General features: G+C 38.0%; 1 protein-coding gene across 1 annotated transcript in view; it reads right to left on the reverse strand.

Annotated features, from left to right (window-relative positions):
- LOC128022435 (S-adenosylmethionine mitochondrial carrier protein-like) overlaps positions 1 to 14,074 on the reverse strand; it is a 41,407-nt gene that overhangs the window by 493 nt on the left and 26,840 nt on the right. The window contains exons 7-9 of the mRNA XM_052610024.1: positions 11,258 to 11,327; positions 9,375 to 9,439; positions 6,429 to 6,502 (exon numbers count right to left, since the gene is read on the reverse strand). Coding sequence (XP_052465984.1) covers positions 6,429 to 6,502; positions 9,375 to 9,439; positions 11,258 to 11,327 — 209 coding nt within the window. The remainder of the gene's footprint in view (positions 1 to 6,428; positions 6,503 to 9,374; positions 9,440 to 11,257; positions 11,328 to 14,074) is intronic.

Here is a 14,074-nt window from a genome sequence, read left to right on the forward strand (position 1 = left end):
TAAAGACATTATTATAGCAATAAATCATTGGTATTTGTTTTCATATATATATCTATATATTTTCATTTATTATTTAGCATACAGTCCACAGCAATTGACCCTTCAGGGATTTGATTGGCAGATAAACTGACCAATCATTACGCGGAATCTGCCATTTTGGCTGACAAAAACAAGAAAGTAGATTAATGTTGGAATTCATTTAAAAATGGTGTGTAGACATCTTTTTGTGGTTGAAACAAGATACTTTCTGATGTTCATTCATGTTTATTTCGTGCTGTAACTAGTAAAGAGGAAGAGATGATCGGTTTGCGATCTGTCACGACACACTAAACTGTATTTATTGTTGAAATGTCTCAAGACAAAATTGAAATCTGACACAGTTTCATATCAGAAGTCACCTGCTCTGTCTCGACTGTCATCATGTTGTCATCGTCCTCTCTTTATAACGCAAAAATACATCACAATGCAAACTTACTTTTATTCAGAACAGGTGCCATTATTAACAAATACTGGAACCCAATGATATTAATGGTTCTCATATGTAATTGAATATACAGCGTAAAAATGAATTAATCGAATGGTTCTTCTTACAGAATATACAGCGCAATCAGTTGTTCAACTCCTGAATGAATGACTCTTACAGGAAGGTTCTTGCTTATCAAAACATACAGTGCAATTCAGCTTTCCAAATGCATGACTCCTACAAACTGGTTCTTTGTAGTGAGTCAAAACATAAAGCACAAGTAAAGTCCGATTCCCAAGTGGAATCTTATGAATCAGTCCTTTTCAGCAAATCAAAACATCCATCACGAACAGTATAGTCCAATTCCCAAATGAATGACTCTTACGAATTGATTCTTTGTAGTGAGTCAAATCATATTTCACAACCAATATAGTCCGAATCCCAAATGAATGACGGTTCTTTATAGCGAACCAAATATATCATCTTACTGTTACATTGTGCCTAAGTATTATGAGACTTCAACCAAACTGAATCATTAAATCATTATTGACAGGTCTATCTACAGAAACTAGATACACACAGTTGCAAAATCCACTTGGATGTAACTTTGTTAGATTAAATTTACAGCGCAGTATAAAATAAAACATTAGCCATGCTCGATAACACAAGTATTCAGTATTTCTCAGCTGACAGCGTGTTGTTTGACAGATTCCGGAGCGACTGAGCAGGAATGTGCAGGGTAGGGTTTGTTGATGTTGGAGAGGTTGGTAGGATGCGACAGGCCATGAAAGTACTGTAGTCTCCTAAGGCTCTTTTCCACGCAGCTGCTTTTGGTATAAGCACCGGCCCCCGGGGGCCTCTCCGCATGACTGATGGCCAGATGACATCCACACACGTCCCTCAATCCCCAACACTCTCTCGCTTTGGCTCTCTTCGCTTTGCGCTTGTTTTGTTTCGCCTATTTGTCAGACTTCATCAAACTTTGCCGAATCCATGTCCTGCTCACCAAATGTATCGTCATACCATCACAATTCACTGATTTGGGATCAGACTCCACAAGTCCTTCAGTGTGACACCGGTGGAGGACAATAGTTGTCAGAAAAGAGGGGGTGGGTTGGATCTAAAATTAGAAATACGGTCACGAGTGGTGTAACCACTAACACATCAATTTATGTCAACTGCAAAGCTGTACAAGGTGCCAAGCATGTCAGGGATCTCTTGACTATTCCAGTGATTCGCAGAACTCAACGTTTCAGCATGCTTCTGCTGGGATCATGTGTTTTACAGAGAGATGTCATGTCAGAGTGAGCCAGTGTGTGTGGACCTGTGAGCCAATAACACTCATCCTGGAACGAATTAGCAAGGACGCATTCTGACAGTTTGTCTGGGGATTTCAGACTACGCACTAAAAGAGAAACGTGAAACCTTGCATGCATGCTTTGAGTCAGTTCTGACTATATCTTCTGCAATGGAAACCACATACATGCATCACAGGAACTTCATACTGCTACTGAAACTGTTTTTAAATTTTCTGAAGAAAACGTGAGTGTTGCATGCATGATTAGGGTTCAGTAAAAATACTGATTTGTAATAACCAGTGTAGTATAAAGGCACTTTCACACCAGAATTACCGGATACAAAGTAAACATGTCAGAATTACCATAAAAGACTCTGATTTTAACATGTAAAAAGTGATCATGTTGTCATATAACTCATAATTACAACTTAAAAACCGTACCATCTGACCGCAGCAATTTCATCTTAAAATGGCATGGCTTACGAAGTAAAATTTAGTTATTCTTATAACTTACCGTTGTTAAAGACTTAATGCAAGAATAAGACCCAAGACCCAATATACATACTATCTGTCTGAAATTAGGTACCCAGAATAAGGTACCTAGACGGTTTGCGATTTATGGTTGTAATTTGAAGTGCAGATTAATGCAAAGGTTTGATTAGAACTTCAAACACAAATAAAACGTGTTTAAAAACAACAAACGCGGTGGATGTGTGAGACTAGTAGAAAGGTTAGATAAGGGGTTTGAGTAAAATTAAATCAATATACAGTTGGGCTCGAAACTTTTGAACACGATGAAGATGGCCAAATTTGTCTTATTTTGTTGAAATATAATTTTTTTCCATTTAGTTCTGCCCTTCGTAAGCAACAGAAGATACTTGTATGTTTCCCAGTACACAAATTAAGTTCAAATTACCTTGATCTTCAAATTCCAAAAGTTTTCACCCCCAGCTCTTAATGCATCTTGCTTCCATCTGTTAATCTAAATGTTAATATCTTTTATGTACAATATCTTACTCAGGACAGTACTAAATAAAAAATAACATGCATTTAGTATGATCGCTCTTATTTTTGAAAATTACTCGCATTTTCACAGATTCTGCAAGGGGTGCCCAAACTTTTGAGCCCCACTGTATAACCTCAATATATAAAATATTTATTCAATGTGATCCACATTATATTGCATCTACAACAACACTGTGAACTTCTAAAGACAATGCTGGTCTTTAACTTTGAAATGCATCATGTGTTAAAGAGGGTATTCCACATAAAATACCTATATATGGCAGGTCAGAGTGCAAGATTAAATGAAACTAAATGTGGAGGATGATAACTGTGACCAGATGACTGACAGAGCAGTGTTATTAATGGACAGAGTGGTTTGTCACAATTATGATAAAGTAGTATGTCTCTAAGCTTGCATACTCTTCTGCTACACACTCAAACATATGTTCTTTTTTAATTAAGAGCATAGTATAAGTAGGCAACTTGGGACGAAACAACATACTGTAGGACAATAGAGTCAAGTCACAGTCAGATGAGCTCATTTTGACGTCATCACCCTGCCCAGCCATGATCGCCAGTCACTCAGCAGTGAACAGGTCTAATAACACTTCTATTAATGGCTCTATAAATATGGCATGCTTACCAGATGCTTATTAATTTAGATTTCTGATCAGAGGCAGGTCGTACACCAATACTCCAAAAGGAAGCAACCTACATCATATCCAACCAAAGCTCCAATTGATTTCACTGCAACTGGAGGTGATTATGGGCCCACTGCAACATGCTCGTTGTAAACATTGCTAGCATTACTCTCCCAGTGGGCTGCTGCATCATCCTGGACTACTTAGCAAAGCCTACTTGCTTGTGGACATGGGAGCCGTCTGGGTAGGCTGGTTGGGTTAGCACACTTCAAAGCTTTGAGGAAGGTGAACTCTCAAGTGCATGGCTGCCTTGATTGCCGTTGTTTTGGTTGGTGTGGTTAGAAGCTCTCCGCAGACACATGGAAGCACTTTCTGGCTTCACTAGTCTGCAATTGGAGCCATTACAGTAATTACAGCTTTAAAGCCAGGCAATTTGTACAAGGCATGCAGTAGTGAAAGTGCGAGAGTTGTTGCCCTTTTGCAAGCATTGTCGAGCCTCTTTGCCTACTTTTTTTTTAGTCCTAGCTTCTCTCAGAGTTTTAAATATTGCATCTGGGAACGGATTTTAGGAATTCCTTGAAGTCATAGAGTTTATTATGTGTTCTGCCAAAAAAAATAAAAATAATAAAAAATCTGATAATCATCTGAAAAGTTTTAGATGTAGAGAGGGAAGTTTATTATGAAGAGAAAGAGATTCACATGATCACTCATGGACAACTCTGTGCACAGAACAATAGTGAATGTCTGCTTGTTTGCATTGGCCTTAGTTTTATTGCCATTCAATTTCTTAAAAAAAAAAAAAAAAAAAACTAAACAAGGTAAACCCTGGAAAAAAAAATACTTCTATGAATAAACTACAGCTCTATTAAGTAATAATTTAATCACATAGAATCTAAAAATTTTATTTGTATTATATATATATACAGTATTGTTCAAAATAATAGCAGTACAATGTGACTAACCAGAATAATCAAGGTTTTTAGTATATTTTTTATTGCTACGTGGCAAACAAGTTACCAGTAGGTTCAGTAGATTCTCAGAAAACAAACAAGACCCAGCATTCATGATATGCACGCTCTTAAGGCTGTGCAATTGGGCAATTAGTTGAAAGGGGTGTGTTCAAAAAAATAGCAGTGTCTACCTTTGACTGTACAAACTCAAAACTATTTTGTACAAACATTTTTTTTTCTGGGATTTAGCAATCCTGTGAATCACTAAACTAATATTTAGTTGTATGACCACAGTTTTTTAAAACTGCTTGACATCTGTGTGGCATGGAGTCAACCAACTTGTGGCACCTCTCAGCTGTTATTCCACTCCATGATTCTTTAACAACATTCCACAATTCATTCACATTTCTTGGTTTTGCTTCAGAAACAGCATTTTTGATATCACCCCACAAGTTCTCAATTGGATTAAGGTCTGGAGATTGGGCTGGCCACTCCATAACATTAATTTTGTTGGTTTGGAACCAAGACTTTGCCCGTTTACTAGTGTGTTTTGGGTCATTGTCTTGTTGAAACAACCATTTCAAGGGCATGTCCTCTTCAGCATAGGGCAACATGACCTCTTCAAGTATTTTAACATATGCAAACTGATCCATGATCCCTGGTATGCGATAAATAGGCCCAACACCATAGTAGGAGAAACATGCCCATATCATGATGCTTGCACCTCCATGCTTCACTGTCTTCACTGTGTACTGTGGCTTGAATTCAGAGTTTGGGGGTCGTCTCACAAACTGCCTGTGGCCCTTGGACCCAAAAAGAACAATTTTACTCTCATCAGTCCACAAAATGTTCCTCCATTTCTCTTTAGGCCAGTTGATGTGTTCTTTGGCAAATTGTAACCTCTTCTGCACATGCCTTTTTTTTAACAGAGGGACTTTGCGGGGGATTCTTGAAAATAGATTAGCTTCACACAGACGTCTTCTAACTGTCACAGTACTTACAGGTAACTCCAGACTGTCTTTGATCATCCTGGAGGTGATCATTGGCTGAGCCTTTGCCATTCTGGTTATTCTTCTATCCATTTTGATGGTTGTCTTCTGTTTTCTTCCACGTCTCTCTGGTTTTGCTCTCCATTTTAAGGCATTGGAGATCATTTTAGCTGAACAGCCTATCATTTTTTGCACCTCTTTATAGGTTTTCCCCTCTCTAATCAACTTTTTAATCAAAGTACGCTGTTCTTCTGAACAATGTCTTGAACGACCCATTTTCCTCAGCTTTCAAATGCATGTTCAACAAGTGTTGGCTTCATCCTTAAATAGGGGCCACCTGATTCACACCTGTTTCTTCACAAAATTGATGACCTCAGTGATTGAATGCCACACTGCTATTTTTTTGAACACACCCCTTTCAACTAATTCAACTAATTGCCCAATTGCACAGCCTTAAGAGCGTGCATATCATGAATGCTGGGTCTCATTTGTTTTCTGAGAATCTACTGAACCTACTGGTAACTTGTTTGCCACGTAGCAATAAAAAAATATACGAAAAACCTTGATTATTCTGGTTAGTCACATTGTACTGCTATTATTTTGAACAATACTGTATATATATATATATATATATATATATATATATATATATATATATATATATATATATATATATATATATATTTAAAACAAGTCTCTTGTGCTCACAAAGCATGCATTTATTTGATCAAATGCAGTAAAAACAGTAATATTGTTAAACATCCAATTTAACATAACACTTTTCTATTTGAACATAATTTATTCCTGTGATGGCAAAGCTGAAATTTTTTTCTGATTTTCCTGATAAATAGAAAGTTGAGAAAGAACAGCATTTATACAAATATATACTGACCACAAATAGTAGTGTGTATATCCTTCTAATTTATTGCATAAAATATATATATATATATATATATATATATATATATATATATATATATATATATATATATATATATATATATATATATATATAAAGAATTAAGGTTATAGTGAGAGAAAAAAAGATCTGGTCTCACACACTGCCATTTACTGTACACTCACCCGGGTATTCCTCGGCTCCTCCACACCTCATACAAAACCGTTGGGATGTTTCCACTGGCTGTGCTCGTCCCAGCCTGATAAACAGAGACAAAAGACAATAATGATGGATCATCTGTCTTTAAGATTCCTGTCAAACATGTAAACACACTGTGTTTTGTCTTCCTTTTGATTCTGCTCTGTCCCTGGTATACTCCACCCGTCTCCACCTGTTCAACGGCTCCCCTTTCTGCTCTATCTACATATATAGTCCCTTTTCTACAAACCCACACCACCATCTTCAAAACAGCCATCTAGATCAGGAAACTGTGAAGGAGAGTTAATGTAACAACTCTGTGTTTTGAATGGGCCAAACATTGATGAGTTGACTGTACATTGAACAGCCCCGTACACTTCAGTTCCCCACAGGGCTTGGATAACAGTCTGGAGTTTCTGTAGGCCAAACTCACAGTACAGCAAACATGCCTGAACATGAGGTCTCTATTTCTTTAATTGGTCAAATGGAAATTAAAAAAAGACAATTGTGATGTCCTGGAGCATGTCACCTCCAGTAAAACTCTTCACTCTATCAGTCAAAGGTGTGAGGAGACTTCACTTAAGCCCAATATATACAGTACTTGGGCGTCGAACCTACGCTGTAGCCTACACATAGACGTACTCCTTTACGCCGTAGCCTGAAGTAGCACCTCTCCCAAAGTCTAAAGGCTGATTTATACTTCTGCATTGGACATTTGCCATTGCCTCTATGCCATAGAATGTGACAGCCATTTTTGGGTTTTTAAAAAAGGTTTGCTCATTCTAAACAGTTGCGTTTGATCCTTCGCTGGCTGTGCTGATTTAAATCTATTGGTTCTTTTGTGTTTGTGTCGCAAGTTCAGAGATGCAGGTATTAAAGATTCTCTCTGGCCAATCAGTGATCAGCAGAGTTTACATGTCACGTTCTGTTAAAACTTATTTCTATACCCTTTCTATACCCACTGTATTATGTTATATTTATGTTCAACTTTATTATAAGTTCTGCTTATCACAGAGTGGGAATTTGTCTTTGACACTGGTGACACATCCACATTAATACTTAAGAAACACATCACACATTAACAGTGAAAGTGACGAAAGTGACATGACATACAGCCAAGTATGGTGACCCATACTCAGAATTTTGTGCTCTGCATTTAACCCATCCAAAGTGCACACACACAGATCAGTGAACACACACACACTGTGAACACACACCTGGAGCAGTGGGCAGCCATTTATGCTGCTGCGCCCGGGGAGCAGTTTGGGGTTTAGTGCCTAAGTCGTGGGATTACCGGCCCGAGATTCGAACCCACAACCCTAGGGTTAAGAGTCAAACTCTCTTAACCACTACTCCCCCCCCCCCCCTTATTTAAGTGAACATAAAATACATAAAATCACACAAGTTAAGGCAACCTACCTACCTACCTACCTAACCCTAACCCTAACCCTAACGAATTCAGAGTATGGGTCACCATACTTGGCTGAATGTCATGTCACTCACTATTTCTTCTGGCCAGAGGAATTTTAAGCCTACGCACTGATGGAAGCACTTCAAAAATAGAGTGGAGTGGATGAGTATGATCTTTAGAAATCCTAATTGCTGTTTTTTTTTCCATAAAACAATCAAACAAGACTTAATGTGAATGTTGTTTATAGCCAGTAATCGTTTTTGCCTGATTAATTATTTGCGAGAATTTGTTATTTCCCTCTGTGGAGTATGATAGAAGGTATTCTGAGAAATGTGTTTTAATCCTTACATTGGAAGTCAATGTGGTCCAGTGTTGTTTAGTTCTCAGCATTCTTCAAAATATCATATTTTAGGTTCCACAGAAAAAGTTCTACAGGTCTGGATTGACTTGAGATTGAGTGAATGATGATAGAATTTTCATTTTTGGTTATATAAGCTTTTAAGAATAGGACAAGTTGCAGAACACTACGTTAAGATGATCAGAGTTGTGGTGTCATTATCATGAGGAGAACTCTACATAAACTCAAACCTTCAGGAGGTGGTCTGAGTGTGGTTTCCTTCAAGTCACCTGTATTTACACAGCACTATCTTCACAATGTCCATTATCTTTCCATGTTTTTAAATCTTATTTTAATATTAATTACTGTTGGTGGATACCATAGAAATAAATGCAAAGTATTGTAAACTGAATCATATGTGTTGCAAAATTGGGTAACACTTTATTTTAGGTTCTCTTAACTAGTTTCTTAATAGCATTTCTTAGGTAGCTAATCCTACCCAATATTTAAACTTAACAACTACCTTGATAAATATTAATAAGCAGCAAATTAGCAATTTATTGAGGGAAAAGTCGTAGGTAATAGTTAATAAGTGTTCCCTATTCTAAAGTGTTCTAAATCCAAATTGGGTGATTTCTCCTACAAACCCTAAAAATCTAAGCTAAGCTAATGGCACAGTAGTCTAATACATACACCAAAATTAATGCTTGTTGCGATGCACTCGTAGACTGCCTTATCTATAATATGCGACGCTGCCTTAGAATTCTACTCAAATTAGGCATAATTTGAAGTTGCTATTAGCTTTGGAACAGGTTTAAAATGCTGCCAATGTTTTAGAATTGAGCATCTGCACTAGATACCAAGTGCAGATCCGTTCCAGTCCATAGACAACTGGAAATAACGCTTGAATACACAAACGTCTTCTGACATCTAACATGCACAAACACAGCTCTGTCTGTTTTGAGTCTCAACTGGACAGCGGATAACAAGAGGAGTGTATTTGTGCATCAGTCGCATCCCAGGATGACCCTGCTATTGGATCGAGCTGTGTGTCTACTGGCGCTTTTTCTTCACTCTCTCTCTTCTGCTGGTTTTGTCTACATTAGGGCCTTTTGTTTGTTCCCCTTGCACTCCATCTGGGAGGCATCAGGAGACAGATTTACACAAACGGGTTCAAAGTCTCACCTTAGCCAACATTATCCAAGTCTTTGCAACATCTAGCGGAGTCGTGACGAATGCTGCTACTCCACCTGGAAAGAGACAAACACAGACAAACACCATGCTATAATAACCACTATACATAAATGTAAATATGTGGCATTACATCAGCCCTGATTACCTGACGGAAACGCTCTGGAGAAAAAGAGCGAAAGCGGATGAATTTTTCAAACTAGCCTGGCAATGTCAAGCACTCGTAAACACTCATGCACATTCATAAACTTGTTTTGGCGTGAATGAGAGCAGAAAGAGGTTCTCTCTCCTCTCTAATGGCGGTCGGACAAACAACAGCATCAAGCTTTAAACATGCTCTTCCCAGTGCTGGAATAAACAAGTTCTCCCAAACTCCCTGATTTCACTTGATTAACTCACAGTTAACAGTTGTCCAAATGCAAGTGATGTTTCTTTATAGAAATATTAAATGTTCAGGCAGTAAATTACCACAGAACAGAATTGTGACATAATTTAGTACCTCAGGTTGTAAGAACAAGCAAAGAATCACAAGTATAGTAATGCATTTTCAACTGAAGTCAATTCTTCCATTCAAAAAGTGTGATTTTATTTTTTTGCGGTAAAGTTGTCTAAATCATCTTTCAAAGCGGATGAACTCATTTTTTTGTGTTACCATCTTAATTAAGTAAATTTCTCTTTATACAAACAATTTCATCCTGGCGCTCTTTTCGTTCCTTGCTAGCTGAATGATGTTCTCAATCCTTCCCAAACAGTTTTGCTTTAGCGATCTTTTGTGTACTTACTGAATCCTGTTAACGCAGTCTGTAAACAACATTTTTAAAATGCTAATTAAGAATAATAAATGCAATTCGATAAATATTTTCAAAAAGATTAAAACTACGCAAGTTTCCATTTCTTTCTTTTGTGCCTGTTCTACACCATTTTCCCCCTGAACAAACTGAATTCAAAAGCATCTGCTAAATAAATAGCTGCACATATATAATGCAGTAGTTACTGGATTTACCCGCTTTGCATGATCATGGTAATGGCAGGAGGATTTATAATAGGACATAACTGTGGACCGACAAAGCAAGCAAGCGATTCTATTGCTACTGAAGCGACATGTACTTGTAATTGAACTCAGAACAGGAAGGACACAATAGTGGAGGGAGAGAGAGAGAGAGAGAGAGAGAGAGAGATTGGGAAAGGCAAGCGTTTCTCATTTGTTCTCTTGAGGCTTGCAGCATTGGCAGTGATGGCAAGCAACTGCTATCAGACAATGTGTCACAATTCACATTTGTTAGTGCGATTTCACAATGACGCTAACAACCGCAATTCACCTAAAGCGATACATCTGTGCCAAAGCAACACATGTGCTCAGAAAACTCGAATCCAAGAACACTCTCCAGGTGGCGTGGCTAGCAGCCATGTTCTTTCCCCTCTGAGTGATGCATCCTCGTCCCTCCATTGTGTCCCAGTACCTGATGAGTTTTTACATGGCGGAGATGTTTTCCAAAATGGTGACTATGGAGTTAGCCAGCTGCAAGGATTTTGGGCCAGACTTGAGCTCCCTGGATCTGGTTTGTAAACTCAATGACTGCTGACAACAGCTATGAAAAGTTACCAAAAGTTTGACGCAGGTGCAACAAAAGGTCAATGTCATACTCTTCCCTCTACTGACTCTCCACCTCTAATCGGTTGTTACCGTCCCTCTTTGTTGGTGCACACCAGCTGGTAAACAACCTGTTGTGACCATCTTGACCCGTGTGGAACTAAACAGGACCGTGGCCGAGTACAGATTGAATATTCCTGGTGTTGGACCCCATCCCAACTCCCTATCTCTCGTTCTACTTCAACTCTCTTTCCCAGACCTCTGCGCCGAGGCTAATCCCACACACCTGCAAGAGCTCCGCACACTGCTGCCTGCCAAGGGTCCAGCCGTCCCCCCTGCCTCCTCCACCAAATGGCCTGACACAGAGAAAGAGAGAGAGAATTTAGGATTATTACATTTATAAGAATTTAAACAAAAAAACAAATAACAAATAACAAAAAACACACAAAGCCCTTGGGTTTACATGTATGGGAACCCAACAGAACAGCTCATTTCCAAATCTCAAGAATGATGTCAAGAGTCTCATTTTCCCTATAAGGAATGGTGACAAAATCTGAAAGAAAGAAATCCTGAATATCCCTAACTTCCACCACTCGGCGCTATAGTATTATACACTAACTCTAGCAATCTGTCTGTCATGCTGGTTCCTGGTTTTCAAAGAGACAAGTTGAAATCGATATTGAGCTTTGATAAGAAGATAAGAACAGAACTGAGCTAGATAATGACACTAACTTTGCACCATTGACACTGTTATTAAACAGAATTGTCTCAACACTGAACTGACTTTAGCTGAATAATGACACTTTTGCCTTATGCTGAAAAAAAAAAAAAAAACACTGCTAAAACCTTCCCTCAGTTGCTTTGATGATTTTAACTGGTTTTCTAGCCTGGTTATAACTGGTTTGCGGACTGGTGGGTTTTACCCACTTCTTCAACTGGTCAGGCTGGGAGACCAGCTGACAAACCGGCTAAACCCAACTGAACACCAGCTTGACCAGCTTTGCCAGGCTGAAAGATTAGCTAAAACCAGCTACTTCCAATAATTTTAGGCTTGTTTTAGCTTCTTTTTTTTCTTAGCTCTACATAAGAGTTGCTTCATTACTGATGACTTTTATAACATTAACACTGTTATTTTCCTGCTTCATTAATGTAAAGCTGCTTTGAAACAATCTGCATTTTATAAAGCACTGTATAAATAAATGTGACTTGACTTCCACAGCTCAGCACTAGAGTATTGTACACATATGCTAACTCTATCAATCCCTGGAAAACACATGGTCTTTCATGCTGGTTCAGGGTTTTCCAAGAAACGAAGGGAAAAACGATATTGTACTCTGATGAGAGTCACAGATGTTATAATATGATGACCATGTTACTTCATTGTGTGAGGGGTAGAAATCTTTTTTTAATAAGAGTATTCATTTGTATATAAAAAAAAAACAATGATAGTGAATGGTAGTGTATACCAAGTTGCAATGCATTTTAGGATTGTGTTCTCTGGCAACATACATGTGATGCTACCTTCACGTTTGGCTATAGACAGATGTCTCACCAGGTGTTGAATCGTCATCTGTCTGCATCTACAGGTGCGTTCTGTAGCCTCAGGTAAGACAGGTCTGACAGGATCGCAGTCAATTGCACAATTTGTACTAATTTTCAGATGGCTAATTGTTGCTTCAAATCCTATTGTTTAAAGAGGTGAAGTAGGAGGGAAAGAATGTGGTAAATAAAAGAGAAATGTGTGTGAGAGGAGGACTGTTGTAGAAAGGAGGAGGGAGATTCAGTGACTTGACGTGTTTGCTGGACTTGCGTTGTGTTTGGAGGGAGTTGTTATGCAGCCAGGCTGCAGATAATTGCCGGAGTTTTCCTACGGCCTCAGACCAGGAGCATCTGATGGCTAAGAAAGGAAAACAATTGAAGCACAGCATGAAGTAATTATGAATGATCCCCTCCAGCTTTGTGCACAAGAACACACATGCATAAATGCTCTCTTTGTCACTGCATCATGTGTGTTTCATTAGCTGTCGGATTAAGGAAGAGTCTTTGTTTCCAAGTTCAAAGAGCGTGTGCTGGAGAACATCCATTTATCCCCGTCACACTCACTGAAAACAAACTGGAGGCAAGTTCACCTCAAAACTGACTGACCACCGCTCTACATGCCAGGATGTACCTGACATGAATTGCATTTAACACCGAAACAGGTGTTACATTCAGCTGCACAAACTGCATGAAATGACTTCTAATGGAGGGGGAAACGCATCTAATTTTAGAAGATAAACATAACATTTTAGTTGACCATAACAAATTGAATTCAAATCCATTTTAACATTTTAAATATTAATTTAAATGTCAATATTTGAAGCCCCGATCATTTCGTGATGCTTCTAATTAAATATAATTATTTCAAAATTGTGATTTCAAAATAATTTTTTTATGTTGTTGAAAGAAGTCTCTTATGCGCACCAAGGCTATATTTATTTGATCAAAAATGCAGCAAAACTATAATAATTATACTATTATATATCTATTTCAATATATTTAAAATTAAAATTTATTTCTGTAACAACGAAGACTGAGGGAATGGCTGCTGAAAATTCATCATTGCGATCACAGGAATAAATTAAAATATTTCTATATAATACAATATGAAAGTTTGTTTGATTGTTCTTTACCTGCAACAAGAGTTTTTACTGTATTTTTTTATAAAATAAATCCAGCCTTGGTGAGCATGTGTTCAGATTTTTTGAGTTTGTTGTGTGACATGAACAGTGTGTTTCATATGATTCTGGAAGCCCTCATGATATGCGAGTAAAGGATTTTGAACATGAAAGAAGAAAGAGGTTGAACATGCTCAGAGCAGAAGTAGGCAGTGGTTTAGGACCGAGATGAACATAGCAATGAATTATGTTAGGCCTAAATGGGAAATGAGGTAGTTTAGGGGTAAAGAAAGGCCCTGATTTGCCTGATTATCCCAACTGATACGTTAAACCTATAGCTACGGAGTCCACGTAGCTTAAAATTATTTTTTCATAATAAGTATAATACAGTCTAACTCCTTTGTGTAACCCAAAACATACCTGAGATTCATTTGAAAACATTTCTG

This window comes from Carassius gibelio, chromosome A11, assembly GCF_023724105.1.
Source record: "Carassius gibelio isolate Cgi1373 ecotype wild population from Czech Republic chromosome A11, carGib1.2-hapl.c, whole genome shotgun sequence".
NCBI classification, from domain to species: Eukaryota; Metazoa; Chordata; class Actinopteri; order Cypriniformes; family Cyprinidae; genus Carassius; species Carassius gibelio.